Genomic DNA, 23,478 nt, shown 5'->3' with positions numbered 1-23,478 from the left:
TTGCTGCTGCAGCAGCGAGTTAAGTTAACTTTTCTTTATATATGTAATTGTTGATATTTGGCAGTATTACGATTGTATTTGCTTTTTGCTTCGTGCTTTGCATGCGCTCGTACTTGTGACATTATATTTTAATTTGCGGTATTATATGCGCTCCGGCGCTCACTGAGGCAATTTTGGTGTGGAGCGGGACAGACGCACACTGCGCGCTTTAGTGCCAATATCGGCCACACTCACCAGCCCTCTTGCAGCAACATACGCGTAGCATAAATAAGCAGACCAGACAACTTTTGGTGGAGAAAATTGCTGCAGGTTTATTAGCATACCAAATATGCCAACATGGTGGGTTATCTTACAGGCGATCCTACCACCTGATGGACCAACTGGCACCGTGGTCTTAGCCAATCGGTGCTTAGCGGTTGTGGTGAGGGGATAGCCCCTCCCCCTTCCGGTGAAATCTTGTTCCACCATATAACTCACGCCCCCCCCCCCACGAGGGGTGGAGCGTTCAAGCGACCCCCGGTTGTACAGGTTTCCAACCACCCGTAGGACAGATGGGGCGCAGTCGCAACCCAGGGTCCACCACACAGACTTCCTGGGGATATTGGGCCTCAGCACCCTTTGTGCTCCAGAAGAGGGTACCCCTGAGTACCTTTCCGCCTCTGGATCGCCATGTAACTCCGCCACAGCCCTGGGTGTGGCGACCGTCGCAGCCAGGGCCCCCCACCAAGGCCTGCTATTTCTAGGGCCTCCCCTAGGTCAAGGAGGAACAAGTCCATGCCTATTCTGGAGAGATGTTCCCCATCATCCTCAAAGCACCCTATGGATTTCACGTCAAGCAAACCATGCCTTATGAAACCGAACCCCATTTGTTCGGTGAATTTACGCATCGCGCAATTAACTCTCCTGCGCGCAGCCTCCATTGCTTCCCCAGATCGTGCTCCCTGCCACCGGAGCCGTGGGGTGATCTCCGACCACCACAGTTCACATGTCCCTAACTTACTGCTTAATCGGCAGAGAGTGGCTTTCATTTCTTGAAGCAATGTCCTTTTGCCGAGTGCCATCAGGTCATTCCCCCCCAGGTGAATGACCAGCACGTTTGGGGGACTTGTCACTCCCCCCAGTTTCTGCTGTAGTTTGTCCAACAACCCATTCCATCGTATTCCCTGGTAACCCAGCCAAGTTATCTCGGTGTTAGAAAAGCCATGCATCCACTTCCTGTTCGCAGCCCACTGTGCCAATCTGCTGACGCCAGAATGGCCAATCACCCAGACCTTTGATCCTGGTAAATAAAGAAAGGTGATGTTTGCAAAACTTTTATTACCAACACAGCACGCCATAATATAAAACATGTAACTTGCACCAACACCACACTCCCGCCTGTACACAGGAAAACGGTTCCTGCAGGCAAACCAAATAGCGTCCATAAATAAAAACAGATACATAAAACAATGCCCCCGTCGCACACCATGACTGGGCAGCAGTCCCTTTTTCATTGCCATTGATCTCGCGTATGCGGGAGTTCCTCTGCTCTATACTCAGTCCCTTGAACGCCCAACGGGGCAAATAAACGGAATAAGGCATTGCCTGAGGGGGATTGAGGGGTGGTTCTCTCCACAGAGAAATTTGAACAGTCTGCAAACTGGTTGAGTAAGTAGTAGGGCTAGTGTCTGTCTTACAGTGCAGGGTCAGGTTAGTTAGAGTGCCCTATTTTTCTACAATTAAAGACTGTCACCCCTGAGTTGCTCCTCCCCCCGTTGAACCTCCTCCTCTTCACCTCCATTAGCACGATGGCATACTACGCCGGGGAGGTTGACCATTGGGCTGAATTTGATGAGTATGCAGAGTATGAAGAGGTGCCTTACGAGCACCAGATGGAGGAGCAGTTGGTGGAAACCCTTGACACGCATGTACAGGGTTCGGTGAACAAGGCATTAATAAAGGCTTTGCAGCCTTTTACTAAACCTTTAAAAGATTACGGGAAGAGAAAATTTAGCACTTCATTGGGCGAACCATCGTGTAATGCCTCGGCTGAGATACTATCTCCCATGGCATCGTCGGTCATAAAATACCATGGTTATGGTGGCTCCCTCCCTTCTGGCAATTCCTCACTCATAACTCCTGGGGAGGCGGAAGACTCTTCTCCGGCCGCACCGGACACTTCAGAGTCCGATCAAGAGTCGGAAGTTCTGCAAAGAGCGGCAAAGCGGAAACGCAAGTCCCATAATATAGAGGATAAACAGCCTAATAAGAATTATTATTCGACCCAAAGAATATAGTACACCCAAGATCCACAGTTAGTGGTACTGATTACTGAGAACAGCAATATTCAATTGCAAGAATTACAGAAAGAGATCTCCAAAAGATCTACAAAGAGCTAAGAAGACATATTACACATCCCCATCAATAGGGGCTCAACCACACAATATCTGTCTTAAGCATACTCTCTGAACTATCCATCCCAGAAGTCCTACATACCAAATACCTCTTGTGCAACCAAAGAACAAGTTACTTACCTTCGGTAACGCTTTATCTGGTGGATACAGTATCTGCCTGTGGATTCCTCACCTTGTGATTCCTCACCTTGTGAACATCCCCTGCGCCAGCATTCCACGGAACTTTTCTTCCCAGCACTCCACGTCGACGGGGGCGACGTCACAATGCGCCGGCTCCGCTCGCGACTCCGATCGACGTCACCGGAGCCATAAGAAGCCCACGTCGGCGTGATGACGTCAGTTCCGCCCCTTTTTTCCGTGCCTTCGAGGCACATGGACGGACTGACAGCAATAAACATACACAGCATACACAGTACACAATATGCAAAGCAACACACACAGTATGAAGATTAAATAAAAAGGCAAAAGAAAGACATAATGCCTCTGGCAGTAATAAATACATCTTGAAATACCAGTAAACTGAAACATAAGCAACAGGACATCAAGCATAGAAGGACGGACAACGGGGAGGCGGGTGGGTCAGTGAGGAATCCACAGGCAGATACTGTATCCACCAGAAAAAGCGTTACCGAAGGTAAGTAACTTGTTCTTCTGATGGATACATCTGCCAGTGGATTCCTCACCTTGTGAATAGATTCCCACAGCAGTCCCCACTCCCGGAGGAGGGTATCCATCCTTCTATACCAAAAAGTCCTGAAGCACAGAGCGCGCGAAGTGGCCCTCCCTCCTCATCTCTGAGTCCAAGCAATAATGCTTCGCGAAAGTATGGAGGGAGGCCCACGTCGCGGCTTTACAAATGTCTGCCACGGGAACACCCCGGGCCAAAGCAGATGTTGAAGACTTAGCTCTAGTAGAGTGAGCACGAATACCCTCAGGAGGAGTCTTACCAGCCAGGGCGTAGCAGATCTTGATGGTCAGTATAATCCATCTTGACAGCGTGCGCTTGTGCACCGCTCTACCTTTAGAATGACCAACGTAGCCAATAAAGAGCTGGTCATCAGGGCGAAAGTCCTTGGTTCTGTCCAGATAAAAACTCATAGCCCTCTTTGGGTCAAGGCGATGGAGTCTTTCCTCCTCCTTGGAGGGATGAGGGGGTGGATAAAAAACAGGGAGGGTAATAGACTGCCCCAAATGGAAAGGAGTAACAACTTTTGGCAGGAAGGCAGCCCTGGTCCTGAGAACCATCCGTTCAGCATGTAAGGTAAGAAAAGGAGGTTTGGAACTAAGAGCTTGAAGCTCACTCACCCTCCTTGCCGAGGTTATGGCTACAAGAAAAACCACCTTAAAGGACAACAGCCTCAACGGACAGCTGTGTAAAGGCTCAAATGGGGACCCCATTAGAAAGGTTAAGACAAGATTAAGGTCCCACTGAGGCATTACAAACGGAGTGGGAGGAAACATGTTTGTAAGGCCCTTGATGAACCTCAGAACAACCGGAGATTTAAATAGAGACGGTTGATCTGGGAGGCATAGAAAAGCCGATAAAGCCGAAAGGTAGCCCTTGACCGTGGCCACAGCACAACCCTGCTGAGCCAAGGAAAGAGCAAACTGGAGCACATTAGAAAGATGGGCTTTTAAAGGGTCAATGGATCTCTCTCCACACCATTTAACAAATTTCGACCACCTGTAGGAGTAAATGGACTTGGTGGAGTGTCGCCTGGCCGATAAAATAACGTCCACCACATCAGGTGGGAGAGAGAAGGAACTCAGGTTGCCCCGTTCAATCTCCAGGCATGAAGGTGCAAGCTCTGGAGGTGGGGGTGTAGAACCTGCCCCTCCGACTGCGAGAGGAGGTCTGCCCTCAGAGGGAGACGGAGCAGAGGGCACGAGGAGAGGTGGAGAAGATCTGTGTACCACACCCTTCTTGGCCAATCCGGGGCGACCAATATAAGTTGGGCCCGCTCTTGGCGAATCTTCCTCAGAACCCGAGAAATCAAGGGTATGGGAGGAAACGCGTAAAGGAGTCGTGAGCCCCAACTCAACTGAAACGCGTCCCCCAACGCCCCCTGCATCGGATACTGGAGACTGCAGAAAGACGGGCAGTGCGCGTTCTCGAAAGTGGCAAACAGATCCACCCGAGGAGTTCCCCACGTCCGAAAGACGTGACGAACTACCTCCGGATGGAGCCTCCACTCGTGGTCGGCAGAGAACTGCCGACTGAGACTGTCCGCACGCACGTTCAGAACCCCGGCCAAATGATTTGCCATCAGACAAATCCGATGGTCCTGAGCCCAGGACCATAGACGCAGGGCCTCTCTGCAGAGACAAAGAGACCCCACTCCTCCCTGTTTGTTTATATACCACATCGCGGTCGTGTTGTCCGTCAGGACTTGAACAGACTGACCGCGAAGGGAAGGGAGGAAGGCCTTGAGCGCCAAACGAATCGCCCGCAATTCCAGAAGGTTGATGTGAAGCAACCTTTCCTCTGGAGACCAAAGTCCTTTGATCTCCAGATCCCCCAGATGCGCACCCCACCCTAAAGTGGATTCATCCGTTATCACTGTGGCCACCGATGGAGGTAGATGGAAGGGCTTTCCTTGAGACAGATTGCCCTCCACGCTCCACCAAGACAGGTCCGCTGCAGCTTCTCCGGAGATCTTGATCGACTCCCCGAGATCCCCGTTGTGCTGATACCACTGCTTGCGGAGGCACCGCTGGAGCGCCCTCATGTGCCAGCGTGCATGGTTGACCAACAGAATGCAGGAAGCGAACAGACCGAGCAGGCAAAGGACCTTCAGAACTGGAACAACCGCTCCATTGTGGAATAAAGGGATCATCTCCTGAATGTCGAGAATCCTTTGAGGAGGAGGGAATGCCCGATACACAGTAGTGTCCAGTACCGCCCCTATGAACAGGTTGCGTTGCGAGGGCACCAGGTGAGATTTGGGCACATTGATCGAAAAACCCAAGTCGAATAACAGCTGAGATGTTACCTGCAGATGATGCTGCACCATCTCTGGGGACTCTGCCTTCAGAAGCCAGTCGTCCAGGTAGGGGAAAACTGGAACCCCGACCTCCTGAGATGAGCAGCCACCACTGCCATCACCTTCGTGAAGACTCGAGGTGCGGTAGTAAGACCAAACGGGAGTACCACAAACTGGTAGTGTTGTGCCCCAACCGTAAAACGGAGATACTTCCTGTGCGACTTCAGGATTGGAACATGAAAGTACGCGTCCTGCAAGTCGAGCGACACCATCCAGTCTCCTTGCTGCAACGCTTGAAGAACCTGCGCAAGGGTCAGCATCTTGAATTTCTCCTGCTTCAGGTAAAAATTCAAGATTCTGAGGTCCAGAATCGGACGCAACCTTCCGTCCTTTTTTGGAATCAGGAAATACCGAGAGTAGCAACCCTGACCCCTTTCCTGCTCTGGAACCACCTCTATCGCACCCTTCTGAATCAAGGCTAAAACTTCTTTCTGCAGGAGAAGTAGATGGTCTTCCGAGCAATAACCTTGGCAAGGAGGGTAAGGGGGAGGAAACTCCCGAAAGGGAAGGGCGTACCCAGTCTCTACGAGGTTCAAAACCCAAAGGTCTGTTGTAATAGATTTCCAACCCCGTAGAAAGTAGGACACCCGACCCCCCACAGGTCTTACATGATCCGGGATGGGGGATCTAGGGCTGCTTCCCTGAAGCCTCATTGGGAGCAGAGGAGGAGGAGGAAGAAGAGGGGTTGCGACCAGATCCTCTCCGACCCTTTTGTCTCCCTCTATAGGACTTATAGAGGGAATTCTGCTGCTGTTGTTGCTGCTGCTGTTGGGGCTGCCGGTAAGAGCGAAAAGACGATCTTCCAAATCCCCTAAATTTTCGAAAGGACGAACCCCTAGCAGGAGCTTGCAGACCCAAGGACTTCGCAGTCTGCCTGCTATCTTTAAACCGCTGTAGGGCAGAATCCGCCTTTTCCCCAAACAGCCTCTGTCCGTCAAAAGGCAGATCAACCAGCGTAGCCTGCACATCAGCTGAAAACCCAGAGGTACGGAGCCAGGCCTGCCTCCTTGCAGCAACAGATGACCCCATGATCCTTGCCACAGAGTTCGCAGTGTCCAACCCTGATTGGATAACTTGTCTGGCAGCCGCCTGAGTGTCCGACACAACCTCCAAAAAGGACGACTTATCCCCTTCAGGCAACTTAGGGGCCAAAGACTTAATGGAGTCCATTAGTGCATGCACATAACGTCCCAACAGGCATGTGGCATTAGTTGATTTCAACGCCATACTCCCCGTGGAAAAGGTCTTCTTGGCTGCCTGATCAACCTTTTTAGATTCCCTGTCAACCGGAGACTGAGGGAAGGCACCCGAAGCATGCTCGGAACTTGAAGCCTGCACCACCAAGCTGTCCGGAGATGGATGAGTGGACAAGAAGCCAGGATTCCCTGGTGCAACCTTGTATCTTCTTGCCACCTGCCTACACACCACCGGAGATGAAAGGGGTTTCTTCCACACCTCCAAGACCGGCTCCAAGATGGCCTCATTGAAAGGCAACAAGGGCTCTGATGACGAAGTTGGAGAATGCAACACCTCTGTGAGCAAGTTGGATTTGTACTCCACAGAAGGCAGCTGCAAATCCAAAAGTTCTGCCGCCTTCTTGATTACCACATGATAAGGAGCCAATTCCTGAGGCGGAGAAGACCTGGCAGATGCATGCTCCCACTCTGGGGTTGTATCCAAACCACTAGCCTCATCAATACCTTCGAAATCATCCGAGGAAGAGTCAACCTCACCTTCTTCCACATCCATCCGATATCTCTTTTCCTCCAACACCCTCTGGGCCTCCCTCCTCGACCGGATCCAAGGGGCCGACGTCGACGACGCCGTACGCGGCGTCGGAGGAGCCAAAGGTACCGGAGTCGGCGGCGCCAAAGGTGGAGTCGGTGGCGCCGGACGCGGCGCCGATGGAGTCGGCGTCGGCGTCGATGAAGGCTCCGAAGCCCGCTGGTCCTTCCGAGGTCGAATCGGATCCCCAGGCGGCGCCGGAAACTGCCAAGATGGCGCCATCGGCATAAAGGGCATAAAGGGGGCCTGAGCGTACTGCTGCGGCACCCCTAGTGTAAATGCCATCGGACCCACGGGACCAGTAGGTGCTCCGGATGGGTAGGCTGCCCTATTAAAAATGCCATACATAGCATTTAAGAAACCGGTAGAATCAGTACCTGGAGCCGGGAACTGAGGAAAAGGAACAGGTCCTGTACCTCCTTGTGGAGTCACCGGCATCGGCTCCACAGTATCTTCAACCGGAGCCTCAGACTCTTCAGGCACCGGAACAGACTCCTCCTGCTCATCTTCATGTAAGGAAGCATCCGACTCCACCCGTTCCGGAGTCGACTCCTTAGACGGATCCGATGACCGCGTCGGGGACTGAACTGGAGTCTGCTTCTTCGAAGGAGAACACCTCGGTGACTTCAAAGGTGATGGAGAAGGAGACAAGCATTTGCTCCGGCGTCGAAGGGGCGAAGCCGACCTCGACCTCGACCTCGACTTCTTGGACCTCGAGGACCGACGTCGAGAAGAATGTTTCCTCTTCTTGTGGTGCTTCTTCGACCTCGAAGACTTCGACGTCGACGACCCCCTCTTCGACTTCTCCTTCTTCCTTCCTCTCTTCTCCTCACCGATCTTCTTCATGAAGAGCTTGGTCTTCCTCTCCTTGAGTGCCTTCGGGTTCATGCTCCTACAGCATCCGCACTCCTCCATGTCATGTTCCGAAGAGAGGCACCATAAACAGTTCTGGTGTGGATCAGTCATTGACATTAGACCTCCACATTCCCTACAGGGCTTAAATCCCGACCTCCTAGTCGAAGACATACTGGATTCAACAGATTAACACGGCTAAATTACAAAGTAGCCAACGAGCACTGGAAAAAAAACGTTGCGCGTCGAAGGCGCGGAAAAAAGGGAACTGACGTCATCACGCCGACGTGGGCTTCTTATGGCTCCGGTGCCGTCGATCGGAGTCGCGAGCGGAGCCGGCGCATTGTGACGTCGCCCACGTCGACGTGGAGTGCTGGGAAGAAAAGTTCCGTGGAATGCTGGCGCAGGGGATATTCACAAGGTGAGGAATCACAAGGTGAGGAATCCACTGGCAGATGTATCCATCAGAACAATACTGTATGTCATGTGTTGACCTATAATAATTAGAAGACAACGGTGGATTCCTAACACTCTTCTCATCCTCATGACCTCGCTCACACCAAGCTTTATAGCCCTTTTCAGTCATCATTTGTAGACTTTAAACCCCTGAAAGCGGAATGGGGGGTGCTGAGGCTAGCAAATATAAATAAAGCAACCAAGTCCAGCATGATGCATGAAGCAATTATTTTTAGTGCTTGCTGCATCATAAATTTTTTATAGATCTGCATCAGCCCAAATAAAATGAAATAATTCATGCCTCCTGTAGAAGTGTATGTTGAATCCACAATTACTGATCAACTATCAACCAATGTTACACCTTTCATTAACCCAGAAAAAAATGGAAGAGATTGCCAAATGCAGTTAAACATAGAGAAACACAAGCTACTTTGAGTCCCACTGTGATATCCTAATTCATGTTCTGTTCTCCAAGAGTGATTTGGTTGTATGATTATCTGCATTATAGCTAGCAACTGAATTTGTTGTAGTGTTCTTTAAAGAACTTCCAGGTTGGTTGAATTCCATGGTGCTGGTTCCAGTGCATCTGTTACACAAAAAATGTTCTTTTCATCAAAAAAGTGTTGTATGACATAATCTTCTTGTGTTGTTTTCTGGGGTGCATTGAGCTCCCGCCATGATCCGCGCGTAGGAGGCCATTATCTCATGGTTGCTACCTCTGTAAGCAATTATGCTTGGGATGAATGATTAATGGGTATATATGGCTTTGTGCTTTATCACATTTTGAAGTTAAGTTACATTCCAGACAACATTATCTTGCAGCCGTAATCCCTAGAAGTAATAATGCTTTAAAAAGCTTGCCCAGTACTATACCTTGATAAGTTGAAGAGTGGCGGCTGTCACTGGATGACAGGTCTCAAGTGCCGCATCAAGGCACAAATCAACATGGACGGGTGGGGGGGGGGGGCGGTAAGGCAGGCAATTCCCCCCGCAGGGTAGGGGAATAATCCATGGGGTCACTGGAATATTAGAGGGTGTCAGTATCGGAGGGGGTGGGGAGCACTTGAAAAGGAAAAAAATGTGAGCATAAATATCATGAGTAAGAAGGAGGATGGGCAGTGGGAAGAAATAGATTGGGCTGTGATTAGGGTGCTAAAAAGATTTTGCAAGTGCTTACAGGCCTTGGTAGTGGTATCTCTTCAATGTGGCAACATAGTGGTGGTAGCCCTTTTAGAGGGGGTGGATTGCAACTTGCTCAATATGGGGGACAGGATGATCAATACCTACTGAAATGCAGAAGATCATGATCTTATCCTGTAATGCCAATTGTATTATAAATAGGCGTGAATACAGGAGTTTAATGAGGTGGCTCACATCCTTTTCACCCAAAGTTATTTTTTTACAGGAGACCCACCTCATATGTGAAACCCCAAAGATCTGTATTCCACATAAATATTCTATGGCCTGCTTTGCTGCGGTAAGTGGGGGGGAATAGCAATTTGATTGCGTTGAGGTATTGATTGGAATGTTCAGGAAGTGCTTTGAGATTCTCATACCAGATGGTTACTGCTGAAAGTTGTGGTAAAAAGGCAGTGTTTAAACCTAGTCAATTACTATGGCCCTGTTGGTGATGATGTTGACTCACTAGTCCAGATTTACAATATGGCAATGGGGGCAGTCGGTCCACTGATTTGAGGAAGAGAATAATTAAATTCAAGACCCGACTTTGGATTCATCGAAAAAAAGCAAAGAAGCAGCTGAAACCAAAGGCTAAAAAGATGATTGATATATTAAAATCAAGTTTACAGCATCTTGATCCTTGGCATGAGGATCACTCAGGCTTCACACAATAAACGTGTTTTCCACATCGATTTACAACAGCATCCCGACTAGATTTTTTGTGACCTCTTGGAAAATAAGTAGGGTATAGTCTGATACCTGGGCTAATTCCTTCTCTGACCTCTTGGTGGTCTCTATTGCGATGGACCTAGGATCAGCCAGAAGAGATGGTGCGAGGTGGCAGCTCGGCAGATCCCTCTTAGCTAATTCAGAGTGGGTAACTGAGATGAGAGGGTTCATCTCTGAGTTTTTTCTCATTAACCCCTTCGGTGCTCATGACGGAACGGTTCCGTCATGAGCCACGGTTGAGCTGTGCTCATGACGGAACCGTTCCGTCATGACCACGCCCGCGCAAGATTCCGTCAGCACAGCGGCGGAATCTGCGCAGCATGGAAGGGGTTAACAGAAATACTGCTTCTCTGTTCGCAGTCTGAGAAGTCTTTAAGGCCACAGTGAGAGGGACGGTTATCGCCTTCAAAGCACATCAAGCCCAGGAACATGCACGGAAAATAGAGGGGCTCCAGGTAGCAGTAGATCAAGCTACAAGAGCAAGTAAAGGGGCTAATACTATGGCATACGGTGCTGCACAGTTAGGTTTGGCAAAACAAAACCTTAGGGATTTCTTTACGTTGGAAGTAGATAAGCAATACTAATGCTTTACAGCAGCAGCTTTAGCCTGGCCCACCCGAAATCAAATTGCAAAGGCTATGATTAAAATTGTGGAGAGTCCCATGACTGGTGGAGCAACAACAGTAGAAGAGGGAGTCGCTCAAGTAATTCTTCAACACAATACAGGGATATTATCAAATGAAGTACACAGTTTCAATGTCCAGTAAAGAACAATACTACAGTTCTATCCAGCTCCCCCAATTGCCAAACTCTCTGTCTCAGGCAATGCTGGAGACAGAAATGCCTATCAAAATCTAAAAAGCACCCAAAAGAATGCCCAATGCAAAAGCATGCAGACATGATGGATTCCCTGTGGAAGTCTATCAAAAATTGGCCAAAGAATTGGTGCTCTTTTTGATGGAGCTTTTTAATTACATTAAAGAGGGTGGGGAAGAAACAACTATTGTGAGCTTCCCAAAGAAAAAGAAAAAAAAAAGAAAAATGTGAATTTCTACAAACCTACCAGCCTTTTAAATACAGTCTATAAAATATTGATGAAAGTCTGGGCAACCAGAATGATGCCTGCTGCGCATTCATCAATCCATAAAGATCAGTGTGGATTTGCCACAGGGTGTCTTATGTCAGCGCACAACCAGTTTTTAACACAGGCAATAGTTTATTTTACAACCAATCAAATAGAGGCGTTAATAATGATGATTGATGCTGAAAAAGCATTTGATCTCATAGATAAATTCAGCTTAATGTGGGTGAATCTATATCATGGTGCACAGGCCAAAGTTATGATAAATGCTAAAATGGTTGGCCGCGTCTCAATTAAATGAAGCACAGGTCAAGGGTGTCCTGTTTCCCCAATTATATTTACTTTTTTTATCGAACTTTTGGTGGAAAAATTACGTAAAGGCGATACAAGGGCACCAATAGAATGGGTGACTAGGCTTAAGATTTTTGCAGATGACATTCTTTATCTGCAACCAGATGAGTTAAATATACAAGGGGCAATGCAGAGGATGGAGGAGTTCACAGGAGAAGGGGGTTATAAGATCAACTGAAGCAAAACAGAGATTCTACTTTTTAATATAGCTATTTTAGATCTCCCAGTCCTATAACAGCCCCAAGCAAGGTTGCAAACTCCAAAAAGCTATCTTGGAATATATGTTACAAACAATTTTACTCATTCGTATCACTTGAATTAAGAGGCAACGCTTATTAAAAATTAAAGGGATTCTAGAGAGATGGTCTCAGTTTCCCTTGACCTTAATTGGACAAGTTGCCATGCTTAAATTGTCGGTCCGGCCATTATTAATATTTCTTTTTTACAATATACCAATCAAAATACCCAATAGGTTTTTTCAGGAGCTAGATGCACTGATAAGGAGCTTTATCTGGAAGAAAAAAGCATCTACAGTGAAATTGAGTGTTTTACAACTAGAGAAAATACAGGTTGGATTAGCACTCCCTCAAATGCAGAGCTATTATCAAGCAGCATTAATGGACATGGTGGCTAGGGTTGTGGATGGGAGTAGGTTGTTTGACTATTTCTTGTTACCAGAATGGTGCAGGATCCTGAAATAAGCCTGCCAGCTTTTATTAAATCAGTGAAACTACCCAAAAAGACTCGATACAAACTTCTTCAGGGGTTCAGAGGACAGTTGTGCGCTCTTAGTAAATTTAATTAGGCCATTTTTGCAGCTTATTTTTGGGGTTATTGCTATCTGACAGGGAGATCAAGTTTCGGAATTCTATAGGTTTTAAACAATGTGGAGATTTTCATTTACAGGGTAATTATCTATTGGGAGGATCTTCTCTCCAGTAGTGGGGTACAGTGTAACCGGTTCTTTTTAAGCCTTGGACGGATAGTTACTGCTTGGCAGCAAATATTTTGGGAGACAGCCAAGGTTTGCACCCTATAATCCATGCACTTTGTAAAAGCAAATTGACAGGATTAGGAAACTGGTATACACTGTTTAGGAACCAGTCCCCGAAAAAAGAAATTGCTGGATTCCTGTCCAGGATCCTCAAAAGAACGCAATGTAATATATCGGAATGAGAATGGTGTGCTATCTCAGAGATAGGGTATAAATCTTAATGAGCGGCTAATTTTAAAATGATGTCAATCTTATCTCCCTGGATGGCATATTATACCCCAGAAACCCTTCATACAATATACCCATTGGTCCTCCATAACTGTTCCAGCTGTCCTCAGCAAGCGTCAGGAGATTGGCGCCACACATTTTTTACCTGCCTGAAATTAGAAGATTTTTGGATGGAATTATTTGAGGCAATTAGACACTACACTTTAGAATAATCCCAGAAGCTAGCTTTAGGGCCTGATTATACTATACCTCCTGACTCCTTGTCGGATTCGGTTCCGACCGACTCTCGGTCGGAGGTTCCAACCGACTGATTCTTATGCTTCCAAACACCGCTCGGAAAGTCTCTCATTGACTTCAAAGGGCCCTGTGTTGTGACCGACAACACAGGCTCCCATTGAAAAAAGGGGTGGTTTCGGAAAACCTTGCACTCTGTGTCGGGCACCCCATGGGGCCTGTCACACTGTGCATGGTTCTACAGGGGAGTCCCTAGGGTACCCCCACTGCCCACAACCGGAGGCCTTAGGATGAAGGGGGGCCTGCTAGGGGACCCAAAGTAAGTTTCCGACAGCCTTTTTGTGTTGGACTGTCCGACTAAGAAAGGCTGTCCGAATCCGATATCGTAATATGTCGGTCAGAAACGCAATCCGTAGACATGTACGATTCGGCTTCAAGTTCGGAATGCCTGTCGGAACCGATTTGGAATGACCGAATGGTTACCTTTCCATCATAATCAGTCGGTCCGAAATGTTTCCGACTCAGGCAGAAACATAGGTTGTGATACGGTTTAGGAAAATCCAAATGCCATTCGGAGCCTTTTTGACTGACATCGTAATCAGGCCTTTAGTATTATTGGGGTCTCAAAGGTCAGCCAGTGGCTTAATAAGGGAGGACAGTTTTCTCGCTCTATTGCATTGATGATTGCACAATCCTTTACTCTGCAGAACTAGAGAACCAGTCGTATTCCATCAGTTCAGGGCTGGAAGGTAAAGATGACACGCATTATGAAATTTTAAGAAGCATTAGGAAAAAGGGTGGGGGGTGTGAAGAGGTTTAATGCCATATGGTATTATTGGGAGCACATTGCAGGGAGCCACCCAATCTAGTCACTGAAAGCTGGTTTACCTTTTTTTGAAATATTTGAAGTACAGACAGGGTAGCATAGAAGCTGGAGCAAAGTTAAATTAAATGTGTCTCGATTAAGATTGCACTTTTGCATATTGCACTTTACATACGCAAAATGCAATTTGCACAGAATCCACTTTAATTGTTGGAAAATGTGAATGGGTTGCCCTGGTCTGGTTAGGTGGCATAGGAAATGTTACACTTATATGTTGCCGTTTTTTGCACAGAACAGTATAATGTTTTATTATATTGATCCCTGCTCTCTTTTTGAAATAATAATGTATCTATTTATTTCTGCTCCCTAAAAATATTTTTTTTTTAAGAAGAACCCTGTTGTCATTAAAAGTGGAGTAGTCACTAGTTCTCATAAACAAGGCATTGGTAGACCATTATTTTTGGACCCCTACAATTATGATCCTTAGACTCTTCTGCTGGTAGCAGCAAACATAATTTAAAGCATGGTTGTTTCTCAAATATGCAGTTTTTTTAACCCTCAGCAATCTTTGAGGACTCCAAAATAGGTTTTCATCCCAAAAGAATCAAAGAAGCTGCACTTTTAGACATACAAGGTGATCAAAAGGTTGCCGAGAGCCACTCCACCTGTGTCCTGATATTACTGGACTTGTTGGCAGCCCCTGATAATGTCATCATACAATCCTGTTAGCTAGAGTGACTAAATAAGACATTTGTCATACTGCTCTTGACTAGCTTAAATAATTTCTGGAAAATTGTACTCAAGAAGTTAAGCTTCAACAATTTGTGGCTGCCCCTTCTGATTTAGCTACAAGAATTCCCCAAGATTCAGCTATGTCACCTTTTCTTCTTAATACTTATAACAGCCCTCTTTTATGTTATCTTTAAAACTTTTATTTCTACACAGATGATGCCCAGTTTATATTTGAGATTTATGGAAATGGATGTGTTCATGAAAACATGGAAAAAGCAGAGGTTCTCTTGGGAGGGGGCAGAGATCCTTTGATCTTGTCAAAGGTCCTACAGGCTTCAAACGTAGGTTACATTAAAAAGTCACCCTGTGGTTAAGAGACTATGGTTTAAACTTGACTAATCTTTCAAATTGGATACCCACGTTTCCCCAGTGTGTTCCTCTTGCTTTTACCTCCTTTGATCTCCGAAACCTATTTTTCCATTGGTGTCAGCAGATGCCAGAAGGACAGTGATTGCAGACGCTATTGGTTTGTGACTAGATTATTGTAATACTTTATATTTAAGTACATCCAAACATCAAATACAAAGACTACAAAAAGTTTAAAACTAAGCATCACTAAATATATAGCAGTCTGCAACATTTTCTAATGCTTCGCTACTGCTTGCCAGGATGTTTTGCCTTCCAGTTAACAAAAGGATTAACTTCAATGTATTGAGTGTCATTTATACATGCATACATAGATCATCCCCTGCCTTTTTGAAAAAGCGCATTCCATTTCAACTACTCCCTTATAACCCATTTCCTTACAAATTCTTTATTTAAAAATAACTAGACTAGGTGGAGAATCCATTTCTGTGCTTGCTGCTAAAAAATGGAATCAGCTACATTTTCTCTTAATTCATTCACTCTCAGTGTTTAGAAAATGGATAGCAACAGAACCTTTTCCATCTAATGGTAGTGTGTGAGCTTTTCCATTAATTTTAGTGTTTGAGGGTCAGGCCATGAGGCCTTCAGGTGTAAGCACACTCTAGAAATCCTAATACTGTACTACTAAATTTCACGTAAAAAGGGGAGGAAAACAGCGCTATACACAGCTCTAATTATCAGAAAGTGTAGGCAGAATTGTACAAGCTTTTGGTGTTTATATCTGAACAGTGTAATTCCTGCATTGAATAGTCACTGTACCAATCTATGGATGTTTATTCTGTAATGCTAGCCTTTATCACGGTCTTTAAAGACTTTGTCAGTGAGATGGTTAAGGTATTTATACGATGAAAGTTCTGGTAAAATTCAAGCTCTCAATTTTATTAATTTTGATTTTTGTTGCAGTGAATGTAGTACTATAAATATTTAGTTTATTTCAGTCATTTGGTTTGTGTTATAACACTGTTTTCTTTATGTTTTTGAAACTATTAAAATTGATGATTGGATTATTTTTGGGGCGAGAGCAGATGTATTACTGAGCAACTGTCTCAAGTATACATATTTATCTGTGGTAAGTGTTTATAGAAGGATCTATTTTGTTAAGTTGCATATATTATGAAGCTCTTCTAGTCCAAGTAATCAAAATAAGAGTAATTATGTTTTTTTGTCTATTGGCTATTATTTCAATAATACCTTGCAAAATGCGGGAACATAGATTCGTTTGGTGAATTGAGGGTCTACTAATGATCCATTTCTGTTATTAGTCAGTTTAAAATTGTATTGAGCCTACATCTACTCTGTATCTTGAGAACAAATCTCTTAACTTCATTGAGTAAGCCTTGACACTTTTTCCTATGTTTCACGGAGGACCTTACCATCCCGACCTATAGCTGGTAATATAGAAAAACCAATTGCTAAAAAGATGATGTATTCAAATTAAAAAAGTAAAAGGAGGAAGAATGAACTTCAAACTACAATTTTAGTAAGTTTAGCACTTTTTGGACTTGCTATATTCCTTTGATATTAGTTATACAACTTAGACACCAAAAGATGAAATTTTAACTGTCATGAGTGATTATATTACATTTAATTTTTAATGCTTTAAAATAACCTATGTATTCGGCTTCAGTTTGTAGGATTTCTGAAAGTAGAAAGATGATGTAAGTGCTCCAAGTTGCAGGGCCAAAAGGAACTTCTTTTCCCTTTATGAATGGACAGTGTTTTTAAAACTAATCTTTAACACCTATATGTAAAACTTTGAATGTACCAATCTTGTGTGTTTGTGTGTGGGGAGTGGCAATTCAAAAAAGGGGTTCAACACTTGATCAGTGTAATTACCGGACAATTGCACTGTTGGATAGTTGTGGAAAAGAGATTGCAAAACATTTGTTTAGGCTTTTCACAAAAATTCTATCCAATGTGAAATGTGTGTTGGGGTAACCCTTTGCAGTTGTGCTACAGTATTACAAGAGACTTTTGAGTTCTTTCTCCCACTCTCCCTCACACACAAACACACATATGATTACCCTGACAAAACAGGGATCTGCTGAAACATTAGGCAGGGGTTTAACTTATGTTTGGCTCAATTAACATTGACTTTGGACATGGAGATGGGCACAAGGCACCAATGTGAAGGGAAGTGTCCCTCCGATGTTTGTACTAAGTGTGTGCCATCACTGGAGGAAGTGTCTGGTAAATGAGTGCTCAGACGCCCCAATGGTCAAGACATTTTAACTCAAATATGTGGGAATGACCTCCAGAAGGGTCACAAGTAACATTTAGACAATTCAATGTTTGACTTGAATGTTTTAATAGACATTACAATCAAGAGCAATACAGATTTGTGGAGGATGGGTTGAAGAACTAATTTCTCTTTTTGACTGTATTGAGATAACAGAAAATCTGAATAATTTTTCTTTTACCTGTATTGAGCCATCATTAAGGTCTATCGGGCTGGTTAAAACTATGTCCTATAAAATGATATGTCTTAACCATCAAGGATTGAGTCTACTTTACGGTGCCGGTTACAGGTCTACAAATGATGGAGGATGCCTGCTGTGCAACCTGGGGACTAATTAATTCATTTAGATTGATTCTTTGTGTTGGCATATGGGTCCACAATATGTGATATTCTTTACAGAAGATTAAGTGGTTCTTCCTCTGAGGGTTGTTACCCATCTGAATATTAATAGACTGGATTGCTGTTAGTCACTTTATCTTACCATAGCCATATGTTGTAATATTTTACCTATCTTCTTTGCTTTGAATATGCAATAGTGACATATTCTCCATTCTGCAGATTCAGATTTTTCAAATATCTATGGTTGCAATCTAATTTGGGCTGATTCCCTACTTTCTTCTTAGTGACTATACTGAGTTCTACTTTCTAGTAATATTTGTAAAATTGTACTGGTTCACTTGTGATCATCATATTTAGTGAGGCATATAAACACATGTAGCTCTTCTTTCTTCTGTAATTTATGTGTGCTGTACTTACTTGCCCAACAGGTACTCAAGTGTCTCCTCCATGACTTTGCCAATTTTGAGTTCATCCACTTCAGTCATGGAATAGTATTTTATACCAAGTGACTTCAAAATACAACTGAAAAGAGCAAAAGTTGGCACATTACCTATTTGCAGTGTTGCATTAAAGTTAAAAGAAGCAGATTCAAATATATATTTGAAAACACTATAAGTATTCTGAAACTTTATTTTTAAATAACATACTTTTGACAATTGGAAGTGTCTTGAAGACCCGTTAGCCATATGGATGCTTTCACATACTTTCCACCAAAAATAAATTACTCGAAACCGCGGTCCATACAGGTAACATCGGTGGGAAGTGTGGGGTTGATTTTGAGGGACGATGCAGAGGGAAAATTAATTATTTATTTAATTTTCCCTCTTCATCATCCCTGCAAATCCCCCCCGCCCCAACCTGGCCTCATGCTGTTACCTACACGGACCGCAGCTGATGAATCTGGGATGGGTGGTTCTAATGACACTGCCACAAGAATATAAAACTTCATGCACAATTCTGATGGTAACTGGGACAGCATTCTATATACAATGTCTTTGAATAAAGTGACATTATGGTGAATGGAAGGGATGGTCAAATAGGTGACTCATGCTCGCACATACAAAGATAATCATTTTCTCTTGTGATAGGGACAGTCATTTCAGAAGTGAAGTATTGACATTTTTTAGGTTCCAATGACTTGTCTGACCATTCCCTTTTCAGCTTCATGGTGAAAATCATGTAGCTTGGTTGAATAGTTACATCTCTGCAACAGTTTTTTTATTTGATATTTGGTCACTTGGATTATACCATTACATACAAAAGTTACAATCATATGCAAGTAAAGATTTCCAGAACATACCTGTTGTTGAATGCAAGGGTGGATTGAGAGTTTACTTGGGTGCAACAATAGGGCTGCAAAGAGCACTTATCACACGCAAAAGTCGAAGGGCCTGATCATGAGTTTGACGGTCTGATGGATTGCCAAACCCACGGAGGAGATGTGGCAACCGCTGCACTGGCGGCCCGACAGCCCTATTACGAGTTTGAATATTGGACTGCCATTGGACCGCCACAACCGCTGGGGATTCATGATGCCTCTGCAGTGGCACATCAGTCAGACACTCGCAATATGCTGGCAGTGCCCCTGCAGCACCACCAAGCATATTACGAGTTTCCTCATCACCACAGTTGTCATGGTGGTGCCTCCCCATGCGGATGCAGCCCCTGTTACTGCACAGCATGGACTTCACCGCCCAACGGTGCTGACTTGCTAAGACTCACATATGAGCTTTTTCAAGGCACCGCTGTTGGACAGCTAATGGACCTCCCGCCAGACCAGGAGAAAACGTCTAATGTGATGGGCGGTCGGCAGTCAAGTTTGGCTGTCTGGGAGCAGGGCGGTGGTGTGGCAGCCTGCAACCACATTGCAAGTTATAATCAGGCCCTAAGTCTTGAGTTGGAGGCCGATGCTAAGTATGTAAATGGAGAGGGAGGGAATATGCTTAGGGTGCACCTTCCAGAGGTATTGCAGATATGTACTCTCTTCATCTTCCTTAAAAGTTGCTTTGATTGTCAGCCATACATTCTTTTATGCTAATATGGTGCACTGCCCTAGATCCACTCTGGACCATGATAACCTGATGCAACAATCTGATCCAGACAGCCTTTCTTCGGTTGTGACTTTTACAAATAAGGCAACCTCACTAAATGCTACTTTTGATTAGTTGTGATGGTATATAACTAGGGTGCTGCCTTCACTGGTGTGGCTCCAGCTTCAGTTTCTCTGAGTTTCAGTCTTGCAGGTTTCTTGTGCTAAAAGAATACTTTATTGGTGAATGCAGAATATTGATTCCCCAGCAGGAACTTTATCATCTTTGTGGCTTCCTATGTTTGCCTGTAACATTGTATGCAAAATGAGCTGCTCTTCTATAAGGGAGAGACCTACATCTACTTGATCTGTCACTCATGGTTATATCTCATTCTGGAGAGAATCTAAAAGGAAGCATGACTAACTAAGACTGGTGAATCTCAATTTTCACAAATTTACAAAATAAGGAAAATATATTCTTCGATACAATAAGGGTAATAAATAGTACCAGTAAACAAGCAAGGAGAATTGGGGAGAAATTAATAGAATATGGAAGCGTGAAGGGATATTGGGTTTAGGTAGGTACCAATATACTACAGCATAGGGAGGGGGCGAGCCAACAGGGTGGGGTTTTTGTAAAGCTAGTAGGCTATAAGAGGATTAATGGTTTTAGCATAAGAGAAAGAGGCATGTGGTAGAAGTAGAGCTAGAGATGCTAGAGCATTGGTTGGGGTAGCATAGAAGGCTGTAGATAGGAGTCATAGTATTAGGGTATGAGCAGAGAATGAAGTATGGGTAGTAGAACTTATTGAGTGTTGATCGGAGTAGCTGTACTAGAGAATAATGGGGGTAGTGGTACTAGAGTTTAGGCAGTGGTAGAAGTGATAGGGTATAGAAAAGGGTAGTGGTAAATAGTATTTGCCATGATAAAGGTAACAAAACATAGACAAGGCCTAAGGTACTATGGTATTAGGATAGGTGCTAGGGTGAAGACGTTGGTAGGGTTAGTAGGTGTCAAGAATTCCTGTCATACAAGGAAAACACGCCCTTATGTAAACAGGAGAGCTGTTACATAACTCAAGGGAAACACGCCCTTATGTAAACAGGAGAGCTGTTACATAACTCAAGGAAACACGCCCTTATGTAAACAGGAGAGCTGTTACATAACTCAAGGAAAACACGCCCTATAAAGGGAGGAACCGGGAGGTACAACGCTGTCGGATATTGTGTTCACACCGACGTACCTGCTTCGTGAAGAGCAGTGTTCCGGAGTGGTGCTCCAGTAAGGCAAGAACGGAGGTAGGTCGAGTCGTTACTCCCTGGGCCGTGTCTTGCCCCATCGTCACCTGTGAAGGACCCGGAAGCTCTACCGGTCAACCATTGAGCTTCGCTTTTTGACTCGGCTGAGTCCAAGCGCAGTGGCGCTTTTGCTGGTTGGAGTCGTAACTCCCAGCCCGACCAGAGACACAGGGACTGCCAGCTGTAACGCACACCAGGAGGTGTTTGCCGCGTTACAGACTCGGAAGTCCACAGGATCGATCGAGCGGCTGCTCTCGGTTCAGTCTTCTTGCTTGTGATTGGGGTATCGGTGACGCATCACCAGGAGGTGACTCCGCGTCCCGGTGCAGTCTGAGGAAGAGGTTGAGCGGCTGCTCCCTTCAGGTAGAGACCCCGGCTGGGTGTTTCCCTGACTCCTCGATTCTCCCCAACACTCTTCGTGCCCCTCACAGCCTACCGATTGGCATTGTCGGCCATTTCATTTCTGCCCTCTGTTGGCATACGCCGGGACCGGCGTATATGCAGAGGACGGTTAGGACCATCCGTGCTGTGGGCTGGTAACGTACTTAGCCTGGAGGATTCCAGTGACTATAACTTTTGTTTATTCTTTGTGTTTTATTTGCCTTCATTAAAACAACTAACCCTTCACTAGTGGTTGCGTCCTCATTGTCGTGTCTGTTAAACGATCCTGAGACGTTCAGGGCGTTACAAAATATCCGACCTTAATAACACTAACTGTCTCCCGGTCGATAACAGACATGGCAACACTTGATGATGTGCTGGCTGCTTTAGCGGCCATGCAAGTTGAAGTGGCTGCCTCTAGGCAAGAAACAGCCGATGTAAAAGCCAGACTGGATGCTATCCAATTGGACCCGCTCACGCCCAGCACCTCCCTCACGAATCAGACCCCTGCGGTAGTAGTGGAAATGCCGGAAGCCATCCCCTTGGCGACACCAGAGAGGTACAGTGGGGATCCTAACACAGTGCAGGTATTCCTCACACAAGTGGCGCTACATTTATCGTGCAAACCAAAGGCGTTCCCCACGAGTCAGGCTCGTGTGGCTTTCCTTATATCCTATTTGGCTGGAAACGCGGCACAATGGGCCGTACCTCTGGTGAGCAGGGACGACCCCCTCTTATGTGATTGGGGTGCTTTTCGCGAGGAATTCCTGAAGGTATTCGACAGAAGGGCTGACTCGTACACGGCGGACCGTGAAATGCTTGAGTTGAGACAGGGATCCAACGACCTGGTGCAGTATCTCAACGCGTTCCGAAGGCTGGTTGCGGAAACCAAGTGGCCTGTTGCTAAACAGACGGCGCTCTTCCATCAAGGGCTGTGCGATGAGCTCAAGGACGCCGTGGCTCATATTGACCCTCAACCCAAGACATGTGAGGGCCTTATCAACCTGGTATTACGGCTGGAACATAGGCTAAGTGAAAGAAAGGGGGATCATGGGAGAAAAGGAAAATCCCTTCCATCCTATATGACGGTGGGAAGTCCTGAAACTTCCACCGCATCCAAGGGAGAACCCATGGACATCGGCGCAATACGAGCGAGCCTCACAGCCACGGAGAAAGAGTCACGCCGTAAACAAGGATTGTGCCTATATTGTGGCAAAAAAGGCCACTACGTACGTGAATGCCCTGCCAAACCGAAGACGTCACGTTATCGGGCCAACCGGTCGGTAACAGCCGTGGTGGACATACCGGCGGAAAACTAGAGGACTCCAAGACCAGAGAAGGGGCATCTCGGAGTCACTCATCCATCCCTTCACTTTCCAACTCGGTCACTAAGGGACAACGACACCTGTTTATCACGGTGCACGTGGGAGTGCATGACCAGTGGATACCCGTTGTGGCCATGGTGGATTCAGGGGCCACTGGCATGTTTATGGACCACAACGAGGCATGCAGGCTAGGGCTAGTGCTTCTTCCCAAAGCTGTACCCGAAGACGTCTATGCTGTAGACGGAAGGCGATTGGTGACGGGGCCCATCGGGCAGCACACGGGGGTCCTTCCGATGAGATATGGGTGGAACCATTTGGAACAAATCGATTTTAACATCATCCGAGCGCCCCAATATGGCGTCATATTGGGATTGCCGTGGCTACAGAAACACAACCCCTTTGTGGATTGGCCAACACATCGCATCGAAATGACGTCACCGTATTGCATCCTGCATTGTGGAATAAGAACGGAATCCCTTGACGCAGATGAGAGCGGGAGTCAGACGGTGGCTACAGCGGCAGAAAAAGATGTGGCTCTCCCCCAGGCTTATCACAGTTT

General features: G+C 45.8%; 1 protein-coding gene across 1 annotated transcript in view; it reads right to left on the bottom strand.

The window, feature by feature from the left end:
* ARG1 (arginase 1) overlaps positions 1–23,478 on the bottom strand; it is a 189,098-nt gene that overhangs the window by 12,771 nt on the left and 152,849 nt on the right. The window contains 1 exon segment of the mRNA XM_085611897.1: positions 18,303–18,407. Within this exon segment, the coding sequence (XP_085468023.1) occupies positions 18,303–18,407 (105 nt within the window).

This window comes from Triturus cristatus, chromosome 6, assembly GCF_964204655.1.
Source record: "Triturus cristatus chromosome 6, aTriCri1.1, whole genome shotgun sequence".
In the NCBI taxonomy this organism is placed as follows: domain Eukaryota; kingdom Metazoa; phylum Chordata; class Amphibia; order Caudata; family Salamandridae; genus Triturus; species Triturus cristatus.
This window is presented reverse-complemented; position numbering and strand designations above follow the sequence as displayed.